The following is a 27,662-nucleotide window of genomic DNA, read 5'->3' as shown; positions in this document are numbered from 1 at the left end:
CTGTCATTGCGGCTCTAACAATCTTCCGATCCAACTGATCGGGTTCATATGTCACATCCTGGCATCCTCAATTCCACGACTAACAACATGATGGCTCCCAAACTAATGGTAGCCCTTAACATACCCGAACCCTAACGGTCCACTGTTACTCTGATCTCATAACTGATGTGACGATCTATAGCCAAAATTGCTGACTTAGCCATAACTGAACCATTTGGGAAATCCGAAATCTAACCCGTGGATTCCCATATCCTCATTGATGCACCCGAACGGGTGGGAACTACTGCTTTCCCGCATCCAACACGCGCTCATGCTACCTACCAATCTGATAAAGGCTGCGACTATGCTCGCAGACTTACAACTCTCTAATACTATCTGGCTGCTAGTGAATGCTATGGCTACCCCCGCAGACTTACAACACTACTACTACTATCTGACTGCTAGTGAATGCTACGGCTACCCCCACAGACTTACAACACTACTACTACTATCTAACTGCTAGTGAATGCTACGGCTACCCCCCGCAGACTTACAACACTACTACTGCTATCTGACTGCTAGTGAATGCTACGGCTACCCCCGCAGACTTACAACACTACTACTACTATCTGACTGCTAGTGAATGCTACGGCTACCCCCGCAGACTTACAACACTACTACTACTATCCCGAGGACATCCTGACTATCCCTAGTCTCGCGAGTCATTCCTCATCCTGATTTCCCAAAAACAGCCCTTAGTCCTTGAATACTGCATCATCCTTGACATCTTATATCCTTAATATACTTAGCGCTTCGTCGAGGGACTCTTCGGCTTGGTTCCCAAACCAACTGTCTACTGATCCGACTACAAGAAGCTATTGTTGGGAAGTTTCCAAACTCCCAACTCCTGAATCTACACAATCCTGCATGCTGACGCTGACACTAGCTACTAATATGAAAACATCTCTTGCTAACCGTTCTCAGGATCCTCATTCCGACTCACTTGAGCCCTATAGGTGGCCCTCCAATCCTGGATTCTCAACTAGCTTCTAACCATCCCGATTACATGAACTAACTGTTGGGAAGGTCCTCGAACTCCCAACTCTGAACTTCTCATTCCATCAATCACTGTGCTACAATCATTTCAGAGGCCGTGCACTCATTCTGAGTCTACGTGGCTCTTTATCCTTGTATACTTGGAGGGTTCTCCCCCACTTGGATTCGGCTAGATCCTTACTGCTCACTGGTCGAAAGGATTTCCAACCCTCCTTCCATTAAAAGGGTGATATGCTGTCCGCCGACGTTTACCCTTGCCAGCGCCCCAACTAACTCTTACCAGATCCGCACCCTTCCTGCTATCTGACTGAGCACCCTTCGATCCTTAACTGCATTTGCTTTAGAGACTACATCCCGAGAATCTGCGTTTGGGGTGCACATCCCCAAACCACTTCCGTACTGACCGCTAGCTGCTCCACTAAAAACTCTGGGCTATCACTCCTGAGAATATAACTGATCATTCCCCAACTAACGCCTTCCGAAAGTAGTAAAGCACTACTGCATCTTACACATACATGCTACAGATACTGAATCCGAAGTAACCTGATCTAGAGGGGACGACCTCCAATTCACCATTCAATTCCAAGGTATGCAGATGGCATAAAACTCAACCACGAGCAGGTAATGCAGCAACATAACAATAATATCACAATAATAGATGACAGAAAAGCAAAAGATACATACCTCCATCACTCAGTGCTGCTCGAATCCCTGCTGAAATCTACCGGAAAACTCGGCTCCGAGCCGTAGGCGCCCTTGCCCGACCCTGATGTCCGTTGGGCTCTCGAAGTCCCAGGGGCAGGAGCTGGCACCTGCCCTGTTGTATACAACCTCGGACAGTGGGCCTTCTTGTGGCCTCTCTGACCGCAATGGAAACATATCGGGTCAAGTCCCTGGGCAATGGTAGTAGTACAATCCCTGCTAATATGACCCATTCGACCGCATCTGAAACAGCCCAAAACATCACCGCTTCTACGCCTGCACACACCCATGTGCGTCCTTCCACACTTCCCGCATCGACTGCGGTTCTGATAGTTCCTAGTCCTCAAATCCGAACCCTTGGGCCTCTTACTTGAACCTGAGGCTACCTGAGTCTCATCCGCTTTCCTCTTCCTTTCCGACTCCCTATCCGCCGACTGAACAACAGCTGTCTGATCCTGGAGCCTCTCGATCAATCTATCAGTGATCCTCACGACCATGTCGGGCAGATCCTCGCGAATGGCTCGCGAAACTTCCTCAACTATCCAATCATCCAAAGGTCTCTCTTGGAGACAGGATGCCCCACTCACTCCTGTCCCCTGATGGCAAAAAATGGAAATGGGGTCTCCCTCCCTGATGGATCCCCGAACTCCATAAGAATCGGGATCTAGACGAGCCCAACCTTTCCTGAAACTATCCCGGCCTTAAAGGCCTCAAGATGACTGTCCATGAGCTCCACAATGGCCTCCCTAACCGAACCGAAAATCACTGGAGTCTGATCAATGATGTTGCGCACGATCTCTGCGGAAATGAAATCCCTCATCTGATCATCAAGTTGCCCGGCTCTAAAGCCCGAGCCCGATCCCTCCTCGACGCCTGAACTGCTAACTGGTAGCTCGCGCAATGTCACCATGCTGGAAATATAATAATTCCTGATCAATTTACACACTACCGCTGAGGGATTTCTCACTCCACCAACTCTGGTTTCGTCTTGGCCCCTCTTGAATCGAGTACGGATCCTCTGCTTTCAGTAGTATGGGCCCCTACTACCTTCCACATCTATCCGTACTTTCCTCAAGAGTCACCTCAACTCCACCAACTCACTTCTACTAATACTGATCTCTGCTACTCTCATCCTAGGCTTGCCCTAGGGAACTTTTGACTCCACCCAATCCAGTCCTCAGCTGCTGAAGGCCTCCTTGTAATGCCAATTAGCCACCACCTGAATACCATCACATGCAATGAGGCTCGGATAATCCTTCGAGTAAAAGTCTCGTCCCTACAACGGTTAGACTCAAACGAGAGCTGCGCAGTAGGGCCAAATCCAGCACTCTGAGATTATTCAACCCTGGTCACATGTGATGTGACGTATTCACCTAATGGCTAGCTCCCATCACTCAAAGTCCCACAAAGCACAAAGCAAGCAGCATTCGGATAAAGGAAACATACTCAGGCAAAACTATTCTCGTAACAAAAAAACTGTACTAGCATACACTGCTAAGCTCATACTATCAGGCATAACCTACACAGGCTATCCCACTACTGTCTACTCAATACTAGCATGAAATTCTTATCAAGCTGAACACATAAATCAGGCACATAAGGCATCGTCCTAGATCCTTAGTCCTATTCTAGCATGTTGTTCTACTGAAGCTGAAACTGAAACTGAAACTGAAACTGAAACTGATACTCATAACATAACTTGTATGGGTAACTTGGGAGTACTTACTTGAGCTCGGCTGATTGCATGCACCACACCCTTTTCTCTTTTCAAAGTTCTTTCTTTCTGAATTCTTTTTACTTTTCTAAAACCGTTTTCTTTCTCAAAACTCTCTTTTTACAAAACTGTCTTTTCATTTTTGAAAACCTTTATACCAATCCCTCAGTTTGAGTCCAGACACGCTCGAGACATGTCCGAATCCCTCAAACCAAGGCTCTGATACCAACTTGTAACGACCCAAAAATCACGACTAAAAATTTCTTTTAAAAACATTACTAAACCAGATTTATAAAAACGTATCATAAGTCAAAACATAACTTTCGAGTATTAATTCAAAACATAATCTTATTATCAGAGTCAAACATCCCCAGGCTAACTGACTATGGTGTGTGCTCTGCAATCTTCCCGAGCTCCTCTTTTGAAAACCGAGTACCTGAAACCAAAACTGAAACCGTAAGCACGAAGCTTAGTGAGCTCCCCCAATCTACCACATACCACACAATAACATATAAAGCACATACTGGGCCTTGCCCACTGCATCGGACCGAAGTCCGGACTAACTGGGGCCTTGCCCCCTACATCGGACCGAAGTCCGAAGCTGACTGGGACCTTGTCCCCTACATCGGACCGAAGTCCGAAGCTGACTGGGACCTTGTCCCCTACATCGGACCGAAGTCCGAAGCTGACTGGGACCTTGCCCCCTACATCGGACCGATGTTCGAAGCTGGCTGGGACCTTGTCCCCTACATCGGACCAAAGTCCGAAGCTGACTGGGACCTTGTCCCCTACATCAGACCGAAGTCCGAAGCTGACTGAACATAGCATAAACATATCAACTAGCATAAACACATAAATCCTGTCTGAGCCACGAAGGCATTAAACATACTACCTACTACATCGGACCGAAGTCCAAGGCTGACTGGGACCTCTGTCCCCTACATCGGACCGAAGCCCGAAGCTGACTGAACATATCGTAAACATATCTACTAACATAAACACATAAATCCTGTCTGAGCCACGAAGGCATCAAACATGCTAACTACTGCATTGGATCAAAATCCGGATACTACTACTAGCTAAACGGGTCGGCATTATGGCCTTAGACCCGTTCCTACTGGAAGGAAACTCACCTGAACTGCTGAGCTCTGCTGATAAACCTCTGGCTGCTACTCGCCAATTCACTGAGCTGCTGCTCCTCTAGCTCTCCGAGCTATCAATATCAATATGACACTTAGTCTGACAGCCAACTAAGTCAACTCTGGTCAAACTCAAAATCCTGATCAAAGTCAACCTTCCAGGTTAACCCTACTCGCCGAGTCCTCCTACTGACTCGTCGAGTTCATATACTCAGGGTCTTTTATCTGCGACTCGACTCGCCGAGTCAGTCTATGACTCGCCGAGTCCAACTAGTTTCAAGTCCTGTCCTGTCCAACTCGCTGAGTCACCACCCGACTCACTGATTCGAGTCTCAACTCGAAGGGTTTGGGGTTTCGCGACCTGACTCACCGAGTCCACTAATAGACTCGCCGAGTCCAAGGCAATCTTCAACCAACTCGTCGAGTTGTTCTTCCAACTTGCCGAGTTGATGCCTAACTTCATCCGACTCGACGAGCTGTTCATCCCACTCGTCGAGTTCCTCCTCATCTTAAAGATACTCGCCGAGTCCACTCGAAGGACTCGCTGAGTCTATTCAGTCCTTAATCCATGCAGTGGCTTTTCGAGCCAAGCAGGGCTTCCAACTCATAGATCCATACTTCTAAGGCCTATCCCCCACGTAAAGTGGCAAACTTTACGTGTAGATCAAGAGATCTAGGCTTAAAACACATTCAAACTAGGGTTTATGGCAACATACTTCTTCAACATACCAAGGGCTGATACTTTAGGGGATTCTAGACCAAAACAAACATGGATCTGAGGTAGCAACCTCAGATCTGGACCTCTAACTCGAAATGGTTACTTATCATGCCAAAATGTCCAAAACTCACACATAATAATAGATCTAGGTGCAAAGGGAGTCCAAGCAATAGCTTATTACCTCCAATTGGTCTGAAATGACTTCTCAATCTCGGATCTACAGTCCTTTCTTGCACCTCCAAGGCCTTTCTTCCTTCTCCAAGCTTTAGTGCACTCTTCAAAGCAAGATCTAGCTCAAAAACGGATATGGTGGCTAGGGTTTGGTGTTCTGGGGTAAAGAGGCAGTAAAGGAACCCTAGGAAGGAGAATGAGACGCTTAAATAGGCTCCAAGTCCCGGATTTAGGGTTTTCCTCGTTCAGACCCAACTCGTCGAGTCTCCTTGGCCGACTCGTCGAGTCGGTCGCTTACACCTCTACCCGGATCCCGCTCGGACTCGCCGAGTCTCCCCTTAAAATTGAGGTCTTCTTTCTTTTCTTGACTTTCCAAACTTTGGGGTTATATATATATATATATATATATATATATATATATATATATATATATATATATATATATATATATATATATATATATATATATATAGGTAAAGGTTCAAATGAGAACCAAAAAAGGTTAAGAACCATAAGAACCTCTAATTTTAGATGTTTATAAAGGGTTTAGGGTTTAGGGTTTATAAAGGGTTTAGGGTGTTTATAAAGGGTTTAAGGTTTAGGGGTTAGGGGTTAGGGGTTAGGGTTTAGGGTTTAGGGTTTAGGGTTACCCTAAACCCTTTATAAACATCTAAAGTTAAATGTTCTTACGGTTCTTAACATTTTTTGGTTCTCATTTGAACCACTCCCTATATATATATATATATATATATATATATATATATATATATATATATATATATATATATATATATATATATATATATAGAGAGAGAGAGAGAGAGCTAGGTTCAGATGTTTTTAGCAAGTATTGTGTGCCTAAATGCACCAATGAGAATTCAAGAAATAATAATCAATTAAATAAATCATTTAAGGGTATTCTGGACATTTTGTACTTCTCAATTAAGGAATCATTTAATTGAAATCCTGCAATTAAGGAAATAAAATCAATAATTTGCCCTGGTCTCTCTCTTGCATCGTTTCTTATATTCAAGGAATTACCAAGATTAATGACCGACACCCCACAACACAACCGATCAAGACCTTGATTTCTTCTTTCTTCTTCCAGTCGACACACGTCACAGATAGAAGGAGTCGATCGCTTCTTCATTTTTTTCTGATGCGCACACACGAGATGGAGAAGTGAAAGCACGACCCCTTTTCTTCCCTCCTGACGATCGATTCTTGATCTCGCATAATATGGAGAAGAGAGAACACGAGGTACATGCTGTTTCTTTTCCTTTGATTTCCCCAAATATGGACCCTATTTGTAAAGGAACAATTTCCAGTTACTCGTTTTGTCATCTGTGATCAACATAAATCACAGGTTAAATTCAGTTCTGTAAATACTTTGGCAATTTGCAGGAAATACTCCCAATTCCCATGGACAACCGAAATGTCTAGTACAAATCTGTTAGAATTCATTAATGCCCACCATGTGTTTGATGTAATTACTGAACCAGGAGTACAACAAATTATATCTATTAATGTTATTATTTGTGTGCTATAATGTTATTGGAATTTGATTTTATGTTTGTTCACAGGTTTTCGTTACAATAATGATTTAGTGGCTGTGGTTAAAAAAGGGGGGGTTCTACCATTTTCAATCAAAACCGAAGCCACATAAACATTTATTCTTTTTTTTCTTCGATCGTATGGAAACCGAACACAGGAGATATACCATCCTGTGTAACTCATTTGATATTGATGGTTCTGAATTGGTTTTTTTTCATTCATGATTCATAGAAAATGTGGTGATTTAGGGAGCACCCTTAAAGTGTTTGATGAAATGCCAAAGAGAAATATGACAATCTCACATTGTATACATGGTTAGTGATGGAATCACCGGTTAATGAGGAGATGCTTGTAAGTTTACATGAAGTTTATTGATCTTTGATTAAGTTTTTTGAGTTGGGTTTTTGTAATTTTTTATTTTTTTCAGAAATTCAGAGACACCATTCTTTGATGGCAGAGAACTTGTAGCTGGAAGTATTGATGATTCAATCTATGTTTATGATGTTGAAGCAAACATCTATCCTGATCATAGATTTGATGTTGAAGCAAACTGACTTTTCCTTATGTTTATGATGCTGAAGCAAACAGACATATGGGCTGATCATAGCTTTGACCTTGTTTACCTTTTTATAATATTTCCATTCTGAAAGAATAGTTTATTATATAAGAGTATTATTGCTTTATTCTGATAGAATTTGTAGTTAATTAATTATATGTTTAATGTGCAGTTGTTACAAGTGTATCACTACAAAGTATTTGACAATGAATTTAGGATAGAAATGGCTTGAAGACCTGATGGGAAAGGCTCCTTGTATAAAATCAATCTCATGCAATACAATTCTGACAGAATGTCAATGTCACAAAATGTCAATCTCATAGAATGCTAACATATTTTGAATTGGCTTAGAGGTCAAACATACACAAGACATCTAGAATGTTGTTATTTTTTAAGAATTATACTTGGTATTCTTTCAGAATATTTGTTATAATTCAATGAATCACAATGGTACAATGTAATTATTTGGTATATTATTAGTTCAAGAATCGATTTTGTGTATTCTTTCAAAATATATTTACTAGTTTATGGTTGACATTCTGTCATTCTGACAGAATAAAATCGAAAAATATGTTTACTACTTTATGGTTAAAATTCTATCATTCTGACAGAATAAAAATCAGATTTTTAATTTTAAATTAATTTAAAATATTTGGATTTTTAAAAATAAAGGAATTAATTATCCCTAAAAATCCGAAAATTTCCTTTTTTAATATAGGTTAATTGACTAGAATGCCTTTATGCTCAAATTTATATGATTATATGGTACATGTTATCCTATTCTACTATCATAGACCCTCAGATCATGGCCTTTGATTATATTCCATCCAATGGTCTAGATCTGTGCATTATGGCACACAATAGTTATTAAAAACAAACTAACCTAACCCTATATATATATATATACATATATATATATATATATATATATATATATATATATAGATATATCAGAATATAATGCATCAAATAATATGGGTAATGAACCAACTTGCTTGTTAGTTTTCTTCATATTTTTTCATTTGAATATTTAAATATTTAAATTAAATTATATATTTACTCATTTTCTTTTTGTACAATCATCTCTATTTCAAGAATTCGAATCTAAATAATTCGATTAGTAAAAGTTGAAAAAATTTCAATAACAACAAACATTTCCATATATACACAGGATAATATCTGTTTATTCTAAGTTATAGGGAAAATGACTTATAACTCCAACGAAGTTTCCAAACCGTTCAAAAACTCAATTATGTTTTTTCTGTTCAAAAAACTCAACGAACTTAACCTTTTGTCTAAAAAAACCTAACTAATTACACTTTCATTCACTTCTCATTTAGGGTCAACCGGCTAATGAAAGTCAACAAATAACATGGCTTATGACGTGTAATTAAATATCGGAAAACGACTTGTAAAACCAACGAAGTTTCAAAACTGTTCAAAAAACGCTAATCTCGTTTTGTTTGTTGAAGAAAACCCAACGAACTTACGTTTTTGTTCAATTCTTATTAGAGGCAACCATATTCATTAGGTATACAACTAGTTGGCAAATGACACAACATTATGTTTAAGGACATGAAATATACAAATTAGAATTGCCCTTTATATATTGATTTAGGGCTTGGAGAAGAGAAAAACAAATAGTGTCTGCGTTCAATCTCTTGTAATAGTTACTTCTTATTCTTCCTCTCAATCGTTGATGTGCAACTCAAGATCTATAAAGAAGATATTTGATGATGACAACCCTTGTGGATGTGGACACCTTCTTGGATTTGGATATCTAAAATAGAGTATCATCCTGAGAAAAAAGTGCAGGGCTTGTTTGAACATATGAGTAAGTGTAACTGAAAGCTTTATCATGTTCATATTCTATCTATTTGTTTTGTTTCTTTCAATAACAAAAATTATTTAAATGGACATGATATAGCTTTCAATTACACTTACCCATCTGTTCGAACAAGCCTAAACATTTTCTCTAGATGATCCTTCATTCCTTATGTCCAAATTCGAGAAAGGCGTCTACGTCCACAAGAATTTGCATCATCAAATATCTTCTTTGTAGATCGTGAGTTATACATCAACGATTGAGAGGAAGAAGAAGTAGCTATTACAAGAGATCGAACACAGACGTCGTTCGTTTTTCTCTTCTCCAAGCCTTAAATGGATATATAAAGGGCAATTCATGTCATTAAATATAATTTCATGTCATTTGCCAACTAGTTGTATACCTAATAAATCTGGTTGACTCTAGTGAGAATTGAACAAAAACGTAAGTTCGTTGGGTTTTTTTCAACAAACAAAACATGATTGAGGTTTTTTGAACGGTTTTGAAACTTCGTTGGTCTTACAAGTCATTTTCCGATATTTAATTACACGTCGTAAGCCATGTCATTCGTTGACTTTCATTAGTCGGTTGACTCTAAATAAGAAGTGTAAGTTAGTTTGGCTTTTCTAAACAAAATGTTAAGTTCGTTGGATTTTGTTGAACAGACAAAACATAATTGTGGTTGTTTGAATGGTTTGGAAATTCCGTTGGGCTTATAAGTCATTTTCGCTAATTTATAAAAAAGATACTATGTCAAAATATAAAATCACTATTCATGTATTTATATGGTTTTGTTTTAAAACATGGTTACAAAGAACATGAGTTCCACTTTGTAAGAATATGTCTTATTAGTTGTGTTGTAACTTTTAACCATATTAAACGTGTTTAATTATATGGTTTTGTTTTAAAATTTTGGTTTCGGACCGTAATAATAATGGTCGTGCTCCGCCCCTGCGCCAAACACATTTTTAGATAACAAACGTTGTAGTAGGACCGGTTAATTAATAGGTGGTATTCACTACATTTCGAAAATGATTGGACCATTCCTCACGTAGCGACTATGGGGGATGTTAACATATTTGTATTGTATGTCTACTCCATATTATAGCTTAACAAATATTTCATGGTTGATGTATATAGCTCATTAAGCACCATTGGAAATTGTCAATTTACTCTAGTTAATGAGAGAGATATTCATGAAAAAAAAATATCATGTAGAAGAGTTACCTACAAAAATATCATGTAGAAGAGTTACCTACTATATTTTTTCCTGTAAACTTGTTTTAGAAGGTATGCACCCGCACGGGCGGATCTATAGTGGTGTACGAGGTTGCACCGGCAACTACTGGATTTTTTCATATTAATGTAAAAAAAAAAAATATTATTATGCATCTATAAAGAAACAAGGATATTATTATTCTAGTTCATATGTGTAACCAAAAGTTTAGATGACTAATTTGGTTAAAGGAGTAGGTTAAAGTTCTATTTTTTGGAAAAGGGCTCGAGTTCAAATCTTACTCACATCAAGTTCTTTTTTTATTTTTACATCCATTTTCCTTTTATTAATATTTGTTACTCGGTCTTCAAAAATCTCTAGCCAACAAAACAAAATCATACCTTTGAAGTAAGTACTTTTTATTTTTACATTCACTTTTCCTTTTATTTAGTATTAGTTATGAGCCCTCAAAAATTTCTAGCCAACAAAATCATACCGCTTGGTTACAGGGCCGTTCCAAACATATTTTGGGCTCAGGACGAGAGAAAAAAATGGGCCCTTAAAAAATACAAATGTCATCAAGTTTTTTTATAATAAATCAATAATTAAAAGAAAATTATTTGTATTATCTTCTAAATATAACAATTTCCATAAAAAATTTGGGCCCCTTTAAAAGATGGGCTCTGAACGGTCGCCCCTATCGCCCACCCTCTGGGACGGGCCTGCTTGGTTGATATGCCTTGTTAAACTAAGTCGTTTCAATAAAACTCAACTAAATCACTTTCCTCGATGTTTAAATTTCTTATATTTAATCGTTTACTTTTCCATTAACTTGACAACCATTTGATAAAAAATCACTTTTTTTTTTCCATTAGCACACATATGCTCCCACGAGCTAAAATTCATTTCAATATTCTTCATATTTAATATATATTTTCATATAGAATTGGGTATATCAGAGTTATATACAAATTCTTTGTGATCCATGGCCTTTCATAATTTTCTATTTAATTTTTTTTCAATGTAAAATGTATAGACTTATAAAAATGCATTTATTAGTTGGCATTTGTATATTATATTTTGCTTTAAACAATGGAACCGATAAAAATGCATTAATTCATAATGAAATTTTGGTAATAATGCCTTCAAAACTTTGTACAACCACAACCAATACGGAAACAAACTCTAAGAGACGAAGAACCTGCCCATGAAAAGACCAATTTGCCCTTCACGAAGTTTGTTTACAATAGTTTGTTATGTTTAATGCATGCGTAATTTTTTTTGTTATGTTATAATTTTTTTTGTGTATCTACTGCTACTTATTCTTGCGTCCGCCTCTGTGCACCGATGGACATATATATACAAAAATTAAGTACCATGACAGTTTTTTGTAAGCATAAGGTAATTCAGTAAAGTTTATCTTGTCAGTACATTAAGGATCGAGACTCGATAGTGAATCAGTCGTCTAAAAACTACATCTAATCCAGCCTCTATACAATTTACACTAATTACAAGATTTTCTAACTTTCTATCGGCGGTTGTCATTTCCTCCGTGCCACCAAGTACACAAAACAGCACATCATCCACACTCCCCACCTCGTTTGTGCTCTTCTTTCCCTTCTCGCTTGACCTCAATTTTGAAATCAACGAGCACCCCAAATGCCTGTTCTTGATCGTAGTTCCTGATGACGACAAGAACAATAAGAGAGTTCGTAAAACGATAGATGTCATCATATTTACTTCTCTAAGCACTTTCACCACCATTGTCAAATGATAATCTTCTAAGGATGGTACAAGCGTAAACTTCCTTTCGCCATGTTTTAGTGATCTAATGCACTTTGATGCCTCTTTCTTCAACTTCTTTCTTAATCTGATATAACAAGAAATGTCATCTTCAAACCTTAATTCTGTACCTCTCCGGCGAAGACTTGACTGAAGGCGTTGCGCTTGTTCCTTCATCTTCTGTAGAGTATCCCTAACAATCCCACAAGTGTCGAGTAGTTTTACTGAACGTTCCAATGCGTCTTCCAATACCTTCCCATGGCTTACAAAAGCTTGTTGTGTGAGGGAAGAGTAAACAAGTTCCTCGACACATCTATACACCTCTGCTAAACTAAATAGGCCGGTTTGAATGGTTTCAGCTGTTAGGGTTTCAGAGGAAGAACACGATCTTACTTCCCACAATCGTAACTTATTTAGCTCAGCCTCAACACGAAAAGAAGTGGGATGCAATCTAGAAGGCAAGCTAATGGATCTAGTTGGAGGCAATGCAGATGATCTTTTCATCTTCTAAGTGTTCTAAACACAACTCAATGTCTCTAAAAAGTAGAATATAACAAAAGAATGAACTAATCATTATGAAGAAGTGGATGGTATTTATGCGTATGACTCTTTGAATTCGCGGAAGAATCTGGTCTCTACAAGTTGTTGAAAATAATGACAAAACAGAATATAATCATGTTATTGCAATGTGGGCGGCCTTACTGATTTCAATGAAGTTGTAACCTTTTAGGTCAGCAAATATAGAAACAGCGATCTTTTTGTTCAATCTTATGTCGACGAAATGACGAAATGGTCCACTTCTGTGACAAATTAGTGGTCTATCCATTGAATGAAGTAGTGTTGGTATATGCATGCATATCAATCAAAACATGAAATATTCTTGAAGAAGAGATTGCAGACTGTGAGAGAATTAAAGATTTTTTGTAGAATTTGTGACAGAAGAATGGTCATGTGTAGAGGGAACAAGGGAGCAGTAGATGAGTTAAAAATATGAGGATTGGGGGAGGGTGGGATGGGTAACGTGACAGAAATGAAGACACCTTTCTACACATAACATGTTAAATATTGATGACGAGGGTATGGTACATGGGACTTGTGATTTGTTTTTTACTATTTTATGAGTGAACATGAATAGGTGGGAGAAGATCTATCGTGATCATGACCGTAGAAATTGACCTATAAATTATCATATGTTGCCAAACGAGAGTTTAGAATATAAAGTGGTTGCCAAATTAAATAAAAATGTTAGCATTAAATTTTTTGTTTAATTAGATGTATGAAGTTAAAATAAAAATTGACTTCATCTATATAATATTGCCATAAAATGTGTTTATCTTTGAGTATATATCTTCATTTCTTTTATTGCTAATCAGAATACGGAGTTAAAAAAAAAACCTTTTCCACCTTTTCTTTATTATCGAATATATATTATTTATTTTTGAACTGAACATTAAAAATCAAATTATCGTAGTATGTAGAAATATCTATTTAATATTAGTTTTAACGTTAAAAGTTTTTTTTATCTATATCATATATAACTTAAATAGATTTTTGCTTCGCTACCGAAAACCCCCCACATTTGAAAGCCACGTTGCTTTAATGTGGCGCTATTAGCAAAAAATAGCTTCTTGTAAGAGGTCATTTTTTAACGTATCAATCGATTGGGAGAGAGTATTTGCTAGGATGCGATTACGGGTTATTGTGGGTGTTGTTTTAAGTTGTTCATATATCCTTCAATTTATTATGCATTGAAACTGTATTGCAACCGGTCAAGTTGTTCGGTTACACTCAAAAGTTGATGTTGAAGTTTGTTGTTGGTATTATTGACGCAAAGGGTGTGTTAGTTGTAGATATAGTTGTTTTGTTAGATATAGTTGTTAGAATTGTTGTAGTATTTGAGATGGATTTATAATATCAATTGATTAGGAAGTTATATACTGTATCGATGGTTTGAAGTATAAAGGACATGTTGTTTGTCTATGGAAGCAACATGTTTACTTGAATTCTTCTGAATTAACTAGTATTGGTTAATGGACGAGAATGTATCGATTTGCAATGGATAAGTTGATTATGTTTTTTATTTCTATTATGTTTTTATTTTTATTGCTATAGTTTTTTTTTTTTACATTTGTTTGTTTGTTTGTTTGTTTTCTTTTTCTGATAATTTTAGGGGAAACGTATCTCTGCTACCTTCAAAGAGGATTTAATTCACAAGTTTGAAAGATTGTTGAGGGAGTAGACTATGTATGCTTTTCCGAATGTCTTTGTTGTTGGTATTCTTGTTTTTTTTAAATGACAAATCATAAATTTAAAATAACATTTCCCAAAAATACATGTGTTAAGGTCATGACATCTAACTCCTCACGTGGTGTCAGCTCTTTATCTTTTGCCAAGTTTAGAGACATTATTTCTAGTCATGTTGAGGAGGAGTGTGAAATTGGTAAGTAGACTTTCCTATCAAAAATAAAGTTACTCTTATACTTGTTTTCTTTATCCTAGCATTTCTTAATTGATTGGTGCTTCATTTTGTAGATGTGACTGGTGTAGTGACAAGGTATACAAACTTGATGCTTAGCATGAATGTGTTGGGTTATGGGCAAATTATCAATTATATGGTGCACATGCAAACCCTAAAGCTTTGGATCTAGGTTTTTCTAATTGTACATGCAATAATCATTCAAAGCTTGTAAACCCTATAACTAGCATACAAAAATCGAAAACTACATCTAATAAACAAGTTAGATTGTTACATTTAGTTGTAGCTTGATAACCTTGAGCTTTTGAGAACCTAGCACCTCAAATGTGATGCTTCTAATAGATCACAAACACCAAAGCAATTGGAGAATATTAGAGAGAGAGAGAGAAGGGAGAGAGAGAGAGAGAGAGAGAGAGGCTCTTTTCGGCGCTAGGAACCCTTCTAGGGTTGTGGTAGCAAAAAATATGAAGCTAAGGGGCCTTTATATAGGTGATAGATTAAGGTTTCAGTCAAATACCTAATCTGGTTGCTTAAGCCCTAAGCAGCCCATAGGAACATTCCAAAACCCTAGCCTTGGACGAAATCCTTATGGGCTCCCATAAGATTTCATTCACCCCTTATCCAAGAGGTCCTCAGCCTATTATTGCAACTATCACATAATTACAATATTAGTCCCCTTAATTCAATTAACCTCTTTTGACCACAAAATGTAACACCTTGAATCCAGAAGGTCAAGAAAGGAAAGAAATATCCCAAGTCAAGAGGCATACTCATCGAGTCCAGGGAGGAACCCGACGAGTAGGAGCAGATTCTTATGTCGCAGGTTAAGGGACCTACTCGACATGTCGGTGGACCGACTCGGCGAGTTGGTCTGGGTTTGGAAAACCCTAAGCTCGGGACTTGGTGCCATATTTAAACATCTTATTCTCTTCTCCTAGTCTCATTTCCAGCCTCCAATACCAGAACCGACAGATCTTGAAACCCTAATGCTTGCGAGCCACTTTTGCGAGAGTTTTGTGTTCTTGAAGTCAAGAAGAAGAAGAGGGAACTTGAAGGATCAAGGAAAAGCTTGTGGATCCAGAAGTAGCTTCTCAATCTCATCATTTTTTGGTAATCAAGTCTCTAACTTGATCATTAGTTCATTAGATCTATTCTTTTCCCCTTTTTATGAAGATTTTGGTCCAAGAATGGTTGATTGTGGGATTTGGACGTCCCCAAGCAAGATCCTTTCAGATCTGGAAGCATTTAAGGTAGTTAAGGCATAAAGGTGGAAGCTTTATGCCATTATAACTCTCCATGCAAGGTTTAAGAGATTGTTTTGGCCTTTTGAGCAAAAAGGGCCATGCATGAATGTAAACGCAGTAACTTTGTGTGTTATTCTAACCCTAGAAGGTTAGATGCGGGTCCTGGATGCTTGGTGCCCGACTGAAATCGTCTGAATAGAGTTGTACCTTAGGGGACTCGATGAGATGTTCTTTGGACTCGGAGAGTCGCGTTGTGGTTCCCCAAATAATTCATGCTTCGGTGTAAGGTGGTTGAGTCTGGAAGGGCACTCAACTAGTTTGGGTTCATAGTGGAACTGAAGATCATCGTACTCGACGAGTTCAAGGAGGAACTCGGCGAGTCCAAGGCAATATCCCTAATTTATGAAGGTAGAATCGATGAGTTCAAAGGAGAACTCGACGAGTCAGATTAAGAAGGATCCCGACGTGTTGAAGGTGTACTCGATGAAGTTCAAGGAGAACTCGACGAGTAGGATTGCAGTCCATAAGTAATTTGTGAATTGTTGGACTCGACGAGTTGATGAGTCAACTCGGCGAGTTGACGTCCTTGGAGCGTTGTCTTTGACCTTTGACTTTGACCAAGTTTGACCTGGTTTGACTTTTGAGGGTGTCGTGGTCTAAGTATTATTTTGGGGTATTGATAGTTCGGGGAGTCGAAGGATCAACAGTCCTGGGGATTGTCAGTGAGCAGCCAGTAGAGTATCAGTAGATTTTCAGCAGTGCAAGGTGAGTCTCCTCACTATGTGCATGGGTTTATCGCCACAATGACAACCCATTATGTTTATGTTTATGTATATTAGGACGACCCGGGGCTTAGCCCTAGGCACTTATTGTTATATGTTCCGGGTTACGACCTGATGTTGGGCGAGGCCGGAGGAAGGTTAGAATGCTAGAGGTTTTTTGTGATTCTTGCATAAGTAGGTATGATAGATTCAGGACCAGGGGTCCGATGTCGGGGTAAGCCCGAAGTATGTTAGATGATAGTATGCTTCCGGACCAGGGGTCCGATACCGGGGCAATCCCAAGGAAGATTCTTATGTTATATCTTAGATTATACGTGTTGTCTCTGTGATACTTGTATGTGCCTGGTAGGGAGGTGAGTGTGGGCGAGGTCCTGTATCTCATCACTAGCTGAGTATGGATGGGGTTCCATATTTCAGCATTAGCAGAGTATGGGATGAGGCCTGTGATAGAAGGGAGTGAGTATGGGTGGGGGCCCGTAACTTACTACCAGGAGTATGGACGGGGTTTCACAACTTCAGTAGCAGAATAGGGGCGGGGCCCTAGTTAGGCGAGGCCTTAGATCAGGGTACAGTTAGAGAGTGTTTATTTATGTTCTAGTATGCTATTTGATTGTATGAATGTGTGTAGCAGGCGATGCACGGAGACAGGCGGGGCCTAAGAGAGACATATATGTATACCGAGCAGGGCTTGATGCTAGGTGGGACCTGATGCCAGGCGGGGCCTGATGTCGGGCGGGGCCCGATGCAGCGGGCGGCGGCCCAATACGTGGTTATGTGTTCATGGTTATGCGTATATGGTATGTGGTAGGTTGGGGAACTCACTAAGCTTCGTGCTTACGGTTTTCAGTTTTGGTTTTAGGTACATCCGGTAGCGGAGGGAAGAGATCGGGGTGATCGCATGGTACACACACCAAAGGAGTTTTAGCCTAGGATGTTTACTCTGATAAAACGAACAAGTGTTTTGAAATGATACTTTGATTTGTTATATAATCCTTTAGTTATTGATAAGTTATTAAATAAACTTGAAGATCGATTAGATCTTTGTAACAGGTATTACGATGAACACAAAACAGTAAATAAGACAAGTATGGATCAAAATATGTCGAATGATTAATTCAAACAATCCTCAGCAGAGCTCGACTAAGAACTTCTGCTGTAGAGGATTTAGGGTTACAAGAACGATAATAAACTCCTGAATAATGCTCTGATCTATCTTTTCTATCATTACTATCGTTACTATCGTTACTATCGTTAACCTAAGATGCATGCAAGCACCTATATTTATAATAAACCCTACTATACTCACGGATGGACAGGCCCATACCGGAGATACAAAAACGGACTAGCTAACGAGCCCAATAGACGCAACACATAATACAAAACACGACCCAACAATCTCCCCCTTTGCGTCAAATTGGAGCGAGACTACTTCTTCTTCTTGCTTGGGCCAGCAGCGGGTGTCTTCTTTACAGTATCAAACAGACGTGTGATTAGAGCGAGAATAGTCTGTCTGAACCGAATGTACCATTGTATCATGTCATCGAAGTACTTGACATCATCCGCTGAGTTTTGCTTGCATCTGTGGATGATCCCCAAAACATGCTCTAAGCAGGTAGTAGTGTACAGATGTTTGTCAGCCAAGGCAAAAAGACATTTCTGTCCTTCGTTTCTGGTGAACATGACAAAATTCCTTCTTGAGTCAATTCTGCCCATCTGCATTTGGTTCAGATCACTGGCCGAGCCAACAGGAGATATTTTTGGTTTCTTCTTAAATACGCTTGCTATCTCCTGATCCATCAGTGCAACTTCCATGATGTATCACACCAACATCCTCTTGAGATGGTCGATAATCGGACCATATTCAGCTTCGTTGGTGAGAAGGATGTTGTGCAAAATTATCCAATCATGGGGATTGAGATTCGGAAGATCTGCAAGGGAAATGGCATGCTCGGTTTTGGCAGATCCCCGAAGTACCTTGAACCGAACGTTAATGAAGTTCCCTTCAGTATACGGCTTCAAGACCCGAACGTTGATAATCTTCTGAGCGCTCTAAGTCTGATACTGAGGTTGAGCAGCTTTCAGATAGAAATCGATTAAGTCCCGATCAACCTGTGGATGAGGATGAGGGAACTCTGCAACGTTGGAGAAGGCATGAAAGATGAACGCCTTTCGGGTCAGTGGCATGTCAAACTGAGAGTCGACAGAATTGGAACAATCAAAAGAAATTACAGGTTCCAACCACAAGATACTCGGCGTGTCGATGGCTTCTTTTATCATCCTCTCGAGGGTCCAAGTAGGAAAAAGAGTTTTCCTACTCTCAAGAAGGTCGTGAGCTTCCTTCTGTTTTCGTTCAGCTTCTTCAGCCTCTTTTGCCACACGAGCACTGACATCAGCCTCATTGCGTTGACTTCTACGCTTCAACAAGTCGGCAATTGTTTCTTTGTCTTCTTCCTCAGCAATATTTTTGCCTTTGTCTTTCACACCCGAACCGGAGGCTTGGCCTACTGGAGGAGGTTCGGTAGTGTGATTTGCCTTTGAGGAATGAGGTGGTTGGGATACAGACTCTATGGACACGAAATCAAGTAGCCCTTCGATTTTGCTTAACAGGGCAAGAGCGGGAGCGAGCTTCTCCGCAAGGGTACGCCTCACAGAATAGTTAAGGATAGGATCATGTGCTTCGAGGATGTTTTAGATGGCTGAGTGGACATCCAAAACACACATCTTTATCACCTCCCTTTCGGACCGAAGAGATTCAATCTCCTATTGAGAATGGGAGAGTTGAACACTCTTGACCTTCAGAGCAGTGGTCTTCTTAGCAAGAATATCCATAAGAGAGTTCTCAGCAGCCAAATCTTCTTGGAGCTTCAAGAGACGCTCGTCTATAGTTGTGCGAAAGGCTGAGTTGTCGTCGGAAAGCGTTTGACGAAATGAAGCGAAGGACTTCAACTCAGTTGAGACAGACGTTGTCAACTGTTGAACAATTGGTTCCAACGTAGTCTTTGCAGCATTTGCACTCTCCTGTAAAGACTTTAACAGGGAAGTGGCATCAGAAAATAGTTTATCGACTTTTTCGGTCGCAGCTTGACAGGCTTTTGTGGAGGCGTCAATGGCGGAGGTTGCAGAAGCAATGGAATCTTGCTGAGCCTTAGAGAAAGCGTCAACAATCTTCTGAACTGCATCTTCAGAAAGGGATGACTGAGAAGTGGAAGAGGAGGCAATGAGTAAATCAACTTTGTCATGGAGCTCCTTGAGATGTCGTTTTGTAACGGGAGCATCATCATCGTCATCACTCTGAATTTGAAACGGACTATAGTAGACCAAGTCAAACGTCATATTTTCCCCGCCAAGGAATGGTTCGTCACCCTCTGAAACATGACCAGGAGAAGGTAGTGGTGGTGAAGCTGGTGGAGCTGAAGTATGGGTAGGTTCAGGTTGGGTTGTTTCGGGTATAGGTGTAGGTTCGGATGCGTTTGTGGTTTCGGGTGCTGGGGTGGTTTCGGGTGCATCAGTATGAACCCCCGTATCAGATACGTTGGCTCGAACATCTGCAGTGGATGTTGTGGTGGCTTCGATGAATATTGGTGTTGGTATTGGGATTGAAGTGGGTGGTATTGAAGTAGTGGAAGTTATGGGGGGAATAGAAATAGGAATGGTTCTAGGTGAGGAAGTAATGGGAGAAGTAGAGACATGAACCTCTGGAGTAGGAGATCTGGGTGGAGTGTTGCCTCGTGGAGAATCGTCAGAATCCAAACTCTCACCCTCAAACTCGCTTGAGGAGGAAGCGATGATCAGCTTTCGCTTGGGCTGAGTTTTTCGGCGCTTTGGCTGCGGAGACTGAGCAGCCTTGGTTGGTTTCCTCTTCTTTGGAGAAGGGCCTTTAGCCCCTTTCGCCACCTGTTTCCCTTTTTCGGTCTTCTTGCCTCTTGGAGCAGGCTTGTCGGCGTCATGAATAGACTTCAACATCTCCGGAGTGAGATCCCTCGGACCAGAATGCTTGAAACCTTTGTACGTCTGGATAATCCGGCTATCAGCAGGAACATCTCCATACATGGTTTCCGGAATTGAACCGTTGAATGGAAACTTGGAAGCGTCTGAGATAATGATCTTCGTGGTATGGAATGTACCAATCAAAGACATTAGAGCACCAACGACAATGGGGACATGGTACTTGTCCATCACCCATTTCGTGACCAAAGTCCAGAACCTGGCGTAAGAAATTTCAGAATGCCTGGATGTAGAGGAGAGACTCTGGATGAGTTGTTGCCATAGAATAGACCCATAATCCATGTTGATGCCATTGTAGACACCATACATTATTGACAAGAACAACCGATTGGCACCATCAGATCCAGCGCTATGTTCAGATAACCCTTTGAATAGAACAGTGAACATCCCGTTCCACTGTGGCGGTAGGCACGACTTCTTGAACTTCGCGACGGAAGAAAGCACCTCTGTATAACCCATGTTGTAAAACATGTTGAACAAATGCCCCATTGGAATCGATTCTGGGTTAACCCTCGAGGAATCAGGTTCAAACCCTAACAGCGAGCAAAATCTTTGCTTTGAAATCGAGGCCTTGTGCTGAAAAATGTCAAAGAAAATTCTATCAACGACCTTGTCGTAGTGAGCAGTCGCAAAGATCTGCGACAAGAACTCCATCGAAACGGATTCAGCTCTTGTAAGTGTAGGAGCAATCGGCGAAAACTTCAAACACTCGATAATGGGGAACATGAAGGCATCGTAAACATGAGGGGATAAATCGATGATTAGGCTTTGTTGTGGGCGAATGGCCAGTATGTGGGATGTTGCGTGAACAGAAGATGAATCTGCCATTGCTTGAAGAAAGTGGAGAAGATGATGAACAGTAAAAGTTCAGGGATTTCTTGCGCTCTGGGAATTTTAATTGCAGTAAAGAGGTAAACGGTGGAGGATGTTGCCTTTTATACTGTGGGGTAAGGAGAGAGAAAGATCGTCCCAAATCTTCTATCGAAAAACGAAGAGTTTTCCGGAGTTGACTGATGCGTGACAGTTGGGGTAGCCGATGATCACGCATGAGAGAGAGTGTCAGATCCCAAAGAACACGCCTCCCATCAAGCGCCGTTTGGATATGAACCGTTTCAGATTCACACGCGCCCTTCTTGCGTCGTTTGGAGATGAAACGTTTCCGATTCTCACGCATTCCCTTTTAGCGCCGTTTAAAATCAAATCGATTAGACTCCCGCCTGAGTCAGCATGTCTTCATCTTATCCCTTTAAATTGTAACGGCATCTTTTGAAAAATATCGCCACGTGGATTAAAATCAACCATAGCCTTTAATTGACTGCCAATCCAAGTAAAAAAAATACCTTGTAATTAATAGAACCTGAATTTTGGAAAATCAAAGATTTTCGTGCTAAGGGTGTAAAAGAAAAGAAATAAAGCAATAATTTTTGGGAAAAAATGTGATGTCAATAAAGACACGAATCAGATGATCCCGGGCACAAATCTCTTCCTTCAAAGTCAAGAGAGACCTTAAAGTGTTGGTGTGGTTTCCCGTGGAATGACAATCAAACACTTGTTAAGAAGTGTTGAAAGGCTTCTTTTAATTAGGCTTATTAGGGTGGCTTTCACTTCGATTCAACATTCCTAATCTTGATATAAGATAGAAAGTGAACGAAGTACTTGTGAGACCGGTGTAGTCTGTTGAACAAGTAGGTTGGGAATAATGTAAACTGGCTGGGAATATAAAATAAATCTCAACAAAAATTTAAAACTGGATCCCAAGGGAAGAAATGTTATGGGTGTTAACAATTTCATAGGAATCACACAAAAGAAAATTTGAGATTTCAAGGAGGTACATCCGTCAATTCAATGGTGAAAACTAGAGCAAATTAATTGTTCACCGTCAATTCGTATTGGGTATTAAATTTTGGGTTTCACTTAGCTCGTAGTAACACGAAACTAAGATCATAAACACAGAAATTGTGTAACCATAAACCTCAGTGGTAATTTCTGAGAGTCTCAAGGGTTACTTTTGTGAAACGAAAGTGATGGAGAAATGCAATTTAGATGGTGTAAGAAAACAAAGTACCTCTGCTGTGAAAAACTGGACCAAGCAGAAAACTCTTATCTCATGTGAGAAGAGAGTTAGGTAGCTCATGATTAGAATAAATAAGAAAGCCTAATTGGGAAGACAAGGTTTGTTTATACCAAGTCAGTAAGGCCTATTATTCAGAATCAAGTGAGGCTTTGGACACATACAACATCATGCTTCTAGGGACACTTAGCTAATTCAATAATTTCCCCATAAACGAACACACACATAAAATTAAAGCCAAAAAGAAAATAAAGAACAAAATATTTTTGGAGTTTTTGAATTTATAAAAAAATATATTTGGAGTTTTTATGAATAAATAAAAGATGAAATAAAAAAAACAAAAGAAAAGAAAATTTCAGAGAGAAAAAAAAATTGGAACCGAACCCGAGCGTTCGGTTTATTTCGGTTGTTAAAAACTTTGGAACCGAACCCGAGCGTTCGGTCTATTTCGGGTAAGAAAAATTTTGAAAACGAACCCGAACGTTCGGTATATTTCGGTTGTCAAAGAAAATAGATTTTCAAAAAGAGAATAACTTTGATAGTAAAATAAATGCAATTGGAGCAAGTATACATAAGATCTACAACCAAGAAAACTACTTTTGAATGATGAGCGAAAAGCAGATTATTCAACCGAACCCGAGCGTTCGGTTCATTTCGGTACATTAGTACAAGACCCGAACCCGAACGTTCGGTCTATTTCGCTTCTTACTTTTGAGTTTGAGAGGTAATGTTTGGTACTGACTCCGATTCCATCATACCTAGCCCTTGTAGAATTTTGTTGAACGATGCTTCAGGAAGAGCTTTGGTGAAGATGTCAGCCAGTTGATCAGTGGTTCGAACAAAATGAATTTTGACGTTCCCATCTTCCACATGATCTTTAATGAAGTGATACCTCAGTGCTATGTGCTTAGTCTTCGAGTGTTGCACTGGGTTATGACAGATCCTAATTGCACTTTCTGAGTCGCAATATAGTGGGATCTTTTTCATATTGAGTCCATAATCCCGGAGTTGACTTTGGATCCAAATCACTTGAGAAGTATAGGAGGCAGCTGCAATGTATTCCGCTTCAGCTGTAGATAAAGACACACAGGTCTGTTTCTTTGATTGCCAACTAACTAACTTCCCGTCTAAGAATTGGCAGCCTCCCGTGGTGCTTTTCCTATCTAGTCCACAACCTCCAAGGTCTGCATCTGAGTAGGCTTGAACGAAGAAGCCTGAGTTGGATGGATACCATAGGCCTAAAGAGGAAGTTCGCTTGAGATAACGGAGTATGTTCTTCACTGCAAGCATATGAGGTTCACACGGATTCGCCTGAAATCTAGCACAATAACAAACAGAGAACATGATATCAGGCCTGCTGGCAGTAAGATACATCAGTGAACCGATCATCTGGCGATATAGCGTAATATCAACTGCTGGCTTAGCCAATGATGGAGTAAGCTTGGTGCCGAACGCCATTGGAACTTTAATCTTTGAATCTCCCATCATGCCAAATTTTGCAAGGAGAGTCTTCGTGTAAGCTTCCTGATTAATAAAGATGCCTTCGGGTCCCTGTCTAATATTTAAACCAAGGAAAAAGTTAATTGGACCCATTGAGCTCATTTCAAATTTAGTCTCCATCAGCTTTCTGAATTCAGCTGTTAAGCTAGGATTCGTTGAGCCAAAGATGATATCGTTAACATAAATTTGAACAATCATAAGGTGGTTACCTTCCTTCTTACGAAAGAAGGTTGGGTCAACCGAACCTTGTTTGAATTTGGACATCTTTAAAAATTTGGTTAGCGTTTCATACCAGGCCCTCGGAGCTTGTTTCAGTCCATATACGGCTTTGTCCAAAATGTAACAGTGATTGGGGTACCTTTCATTGACAAATCCAGGAGGTTGCTCCACGTACACGGTTTCATCAAGTTCTCCATTTAGAAATGTGCACTTGACATCCATTTGGTAGACCTCAAAGTTTTTGTGTGCAGCATAGGCAAGAAATATTCTAACGGATTCCAGCCTAGCAACAGGAGCGAAAGTTTCTTCATAGTCGATTCCTTCCTCCTGACAGTATCCTTTCACTACCAGATGGGCTTTGTTTCGTATCACGTTGCCTTCCTTGTCCATCTTATTTCTGAAGACCCATTTGAGACCAACAACTGAGGCATCTCGAGGAGTTGGAATGAGACGCCAAACTTTATTCCTTTCGAATTCATTTAGTTCATCTTGCATAGCTTGAACCCAATCGGAGTGATCAAGAGCAGTGTTAACTGTCTTTGGTTCAACTTTTGAGACGAAGGAGTTAAACATACAGAATTCTACTTTTGAAAATAAGGAAGTTTGTTTTGCCTTTAGTTGTGATCGGGTCAGGACCGTTTCAGAGACATTACCGATAACCTGAGAAACAGGATGATCTTTGGTCCATTTGACAAGAGGAGGGTAATTTGGATCATAAGATGGATCCAATTCAGCGTTTACCATCTCTTCTAGTTCAGATTGACTATCATAGTTGTAAGACATATCTGCATTCTCCCCCTCGACAGATGAGCTTTCAGGTGTGTCTTGAGTTTCTGGAGCTATAGGAGTTTCGTGCGGTGTTGAGCTTTCGGGTACCACTGGACTTTCGGGTGCAGATGAGCTTTCAGGAGCAGCCGGAGAATAGTTCTCCCCCTCAACATGTGAGCTCGCCTGTGATGACGAAGATGTGCCCTCCCCCTTAACTGAAGTATCGTGCTGTGGAGGGTCGTCAGAACTTGATCCTCCTTCATTCATTCTTTGTAACGCCTGTGTTTCGGGCTTGCCATTTGTAGCAATGTAATAGTCTAGGTTAACCTCTGTAACCCGTTTTGAAATAATAAGATTGTATTATTTGAGTATTGTGTGTTTTGTGCTTAATTGCTTAATTATGTGGTTTGATTAATTAAGAATAAAAATAAGCGTCAAAATTTAAGTGTAAAATAAACTTAATATATTTGGTTAATGTTGTAGTAGTTGAAACGAGGTTTCCGAATATATATAGAACGCCCAAATCTGACTTCGTATGAGGAAGTTATGATTTATCGAAGTTCCGGCTTAGCGGTATACAGCCTGTTTTACTCGATTTGAGATCGAGCGGTTGTTAGCCGAAGCAATCTAAATGAGAATCGAAGATCTCATTGTTGGTATTGAAACGATAAAAAGTTAGGCGAGAACAGACGTCAAACGAAGAAGTTATGAATTTATAACGAAAGTTTCTGTCCCGGCCTATTAAAAATAATTAATAAAAATAAAGTCAAAATTAGCCGACGGAGTCTAAACGAAAGTCGTAGAGCATGGTCTCACCTTCGCGTGGATATAAAGAACGTCGAAAACGGAGTTCGTATGATGAAGTTATGAATTTCCGAAGTTTATTAATCATTTTGTATTTATATTTAAATCAAAATTCGGAAGCATTATCCGAAGGAGTCACCGATCTGATCCGAGGTACGCCCCGCGTACTCGAGTACGCCCAGCGTACTCCGAGGGATGTCGACACTCGCACTCGAGCACTTCGGATACGTAAGCAATGACGTTTTGGGCAGTACGCCCCGCGTAACGCAGTACGCCCCGCGTACTCCGAGGCTCCAGCCTCCTATAAATAGGATGCGAGGGTTCCGGGTATTTTTGCCAATTCCCTCTCGTTTTCGTGTCGAAGCTCTGCGCAAAAACCCCCGAAGCTACCCCGAAGTCCCGGTATCATACTCTAGCCCCGAGGCAAGTCCCGAGATCCCGAAGATCCCGAGAAGCGCGGTTCCCGAGTCGAAGCTCTGCCCGCGAGAAGTTCGATTTTCGAAGAGATCTTCCAGATCTGCTGAGGAATACTACTTCTATAAGCCGTAGTGCTGTCCGATCATCTTCTGATCAAGTGAGTGTGTAGTTATTTCTTCTAATACAATAATACGAAGTATTTTATATAAAAATACGTGCTATGTGTATATATTTGGTTGTGTTATGTGTGAATGAGTATTCACTCTCTTCTATCTTATAGATCTGCTTATTTCTTTATGAGATATGTGTTATGTGTGTGTGTGCCTCATCTGTTATGTGATATATGTGTTGATTAAAGCATGCTATACAGGTTTTCTTTAAACTATGTATACAAATGTATATTTTTATCTACTAATATGTTGGGTAGAACATGGGTAGACAGTTGGTGTGTAATAAACAGATGAGAGGCCTCGTTGTTGTTTGATTGAGTCATCTAGCGGAGTTTAGATGACGACCACTGGCTATTCTAGACAGTCTTGTGGAAACATTAGCAGGTTCGCCACCTGTAGGTGTTAATGAACTTGGGTGTTCATTCGCTGCACTCCATCCCCCTCATGGTTGCCTTATTTGACTTATATTGCTGAGGTACCCCCGAAGCATGTGTTGTCACCCCGATGAAATATTCTTAGACTAGGTCCCTTATGTTAGTTGTTTTAGGGACATTAAAGTGAGAATAACGGGAATGGGTGATTGGGTTATTGTTGGTTGGTGAAAATTAAATATGATATTTATTGTGGGTTGAAAACCCTATATGCTCACCAGGCTCCCAAGCCTGACCCACTCAGTTTTAAATTGTATTACAGGTAGTGGCGGAAGGGCATGAGATGGATGAACCATCAAGTTGTTTTGTTTACAAGTCTGCATATGTTTATATTTGTTATATGACTTGTAATGTATTCGTTTA

At 39.9% G+C, this 27,662-nt stretch overlaps 1 protein-coding gene across 1 annotated transcript; it reads right to left on the bottom strand.

The window, feature by feature from the left end:
• Positions 1-12,026: 12,026 nt before the first annotated feature.
• Positions 12,027-12,955, bottom strand: LOC145094597 (uncharacterized). Its single transcript, XM_079032734.1, has one exon. It carries the CDS (start codon positions 12,914-12,916, stop codon positions 12,047-12,049), a length of 870 nt encoding a protein of 289 aa, XP_078888860.1. The 5' UTR covers positions 12,917-12,955; the 3' UTR covers positions 12,027-12,046.
• Positions 12,956-27,662: the final 14,707 nt, after the last annotated feature.

Source organism: Lactuca serriola, chromosome 3 (assembly GCF_051521515.1).
Source record: "Lactuca serriola cultivar US96UC23 chromosome 3, Lser_US96UC23_V15, whole genome shotgun sequence".
Taxonomy (NCBI): Eukaryota; Viridiplantae; Streptophyta; class Magnoliopsida; order Asterales; family Asteraceae; genus Lactuca; species Lactuca serriola.
This window is presented reverse-complemented; position numbering and strand designations above follow the sequence as displayed.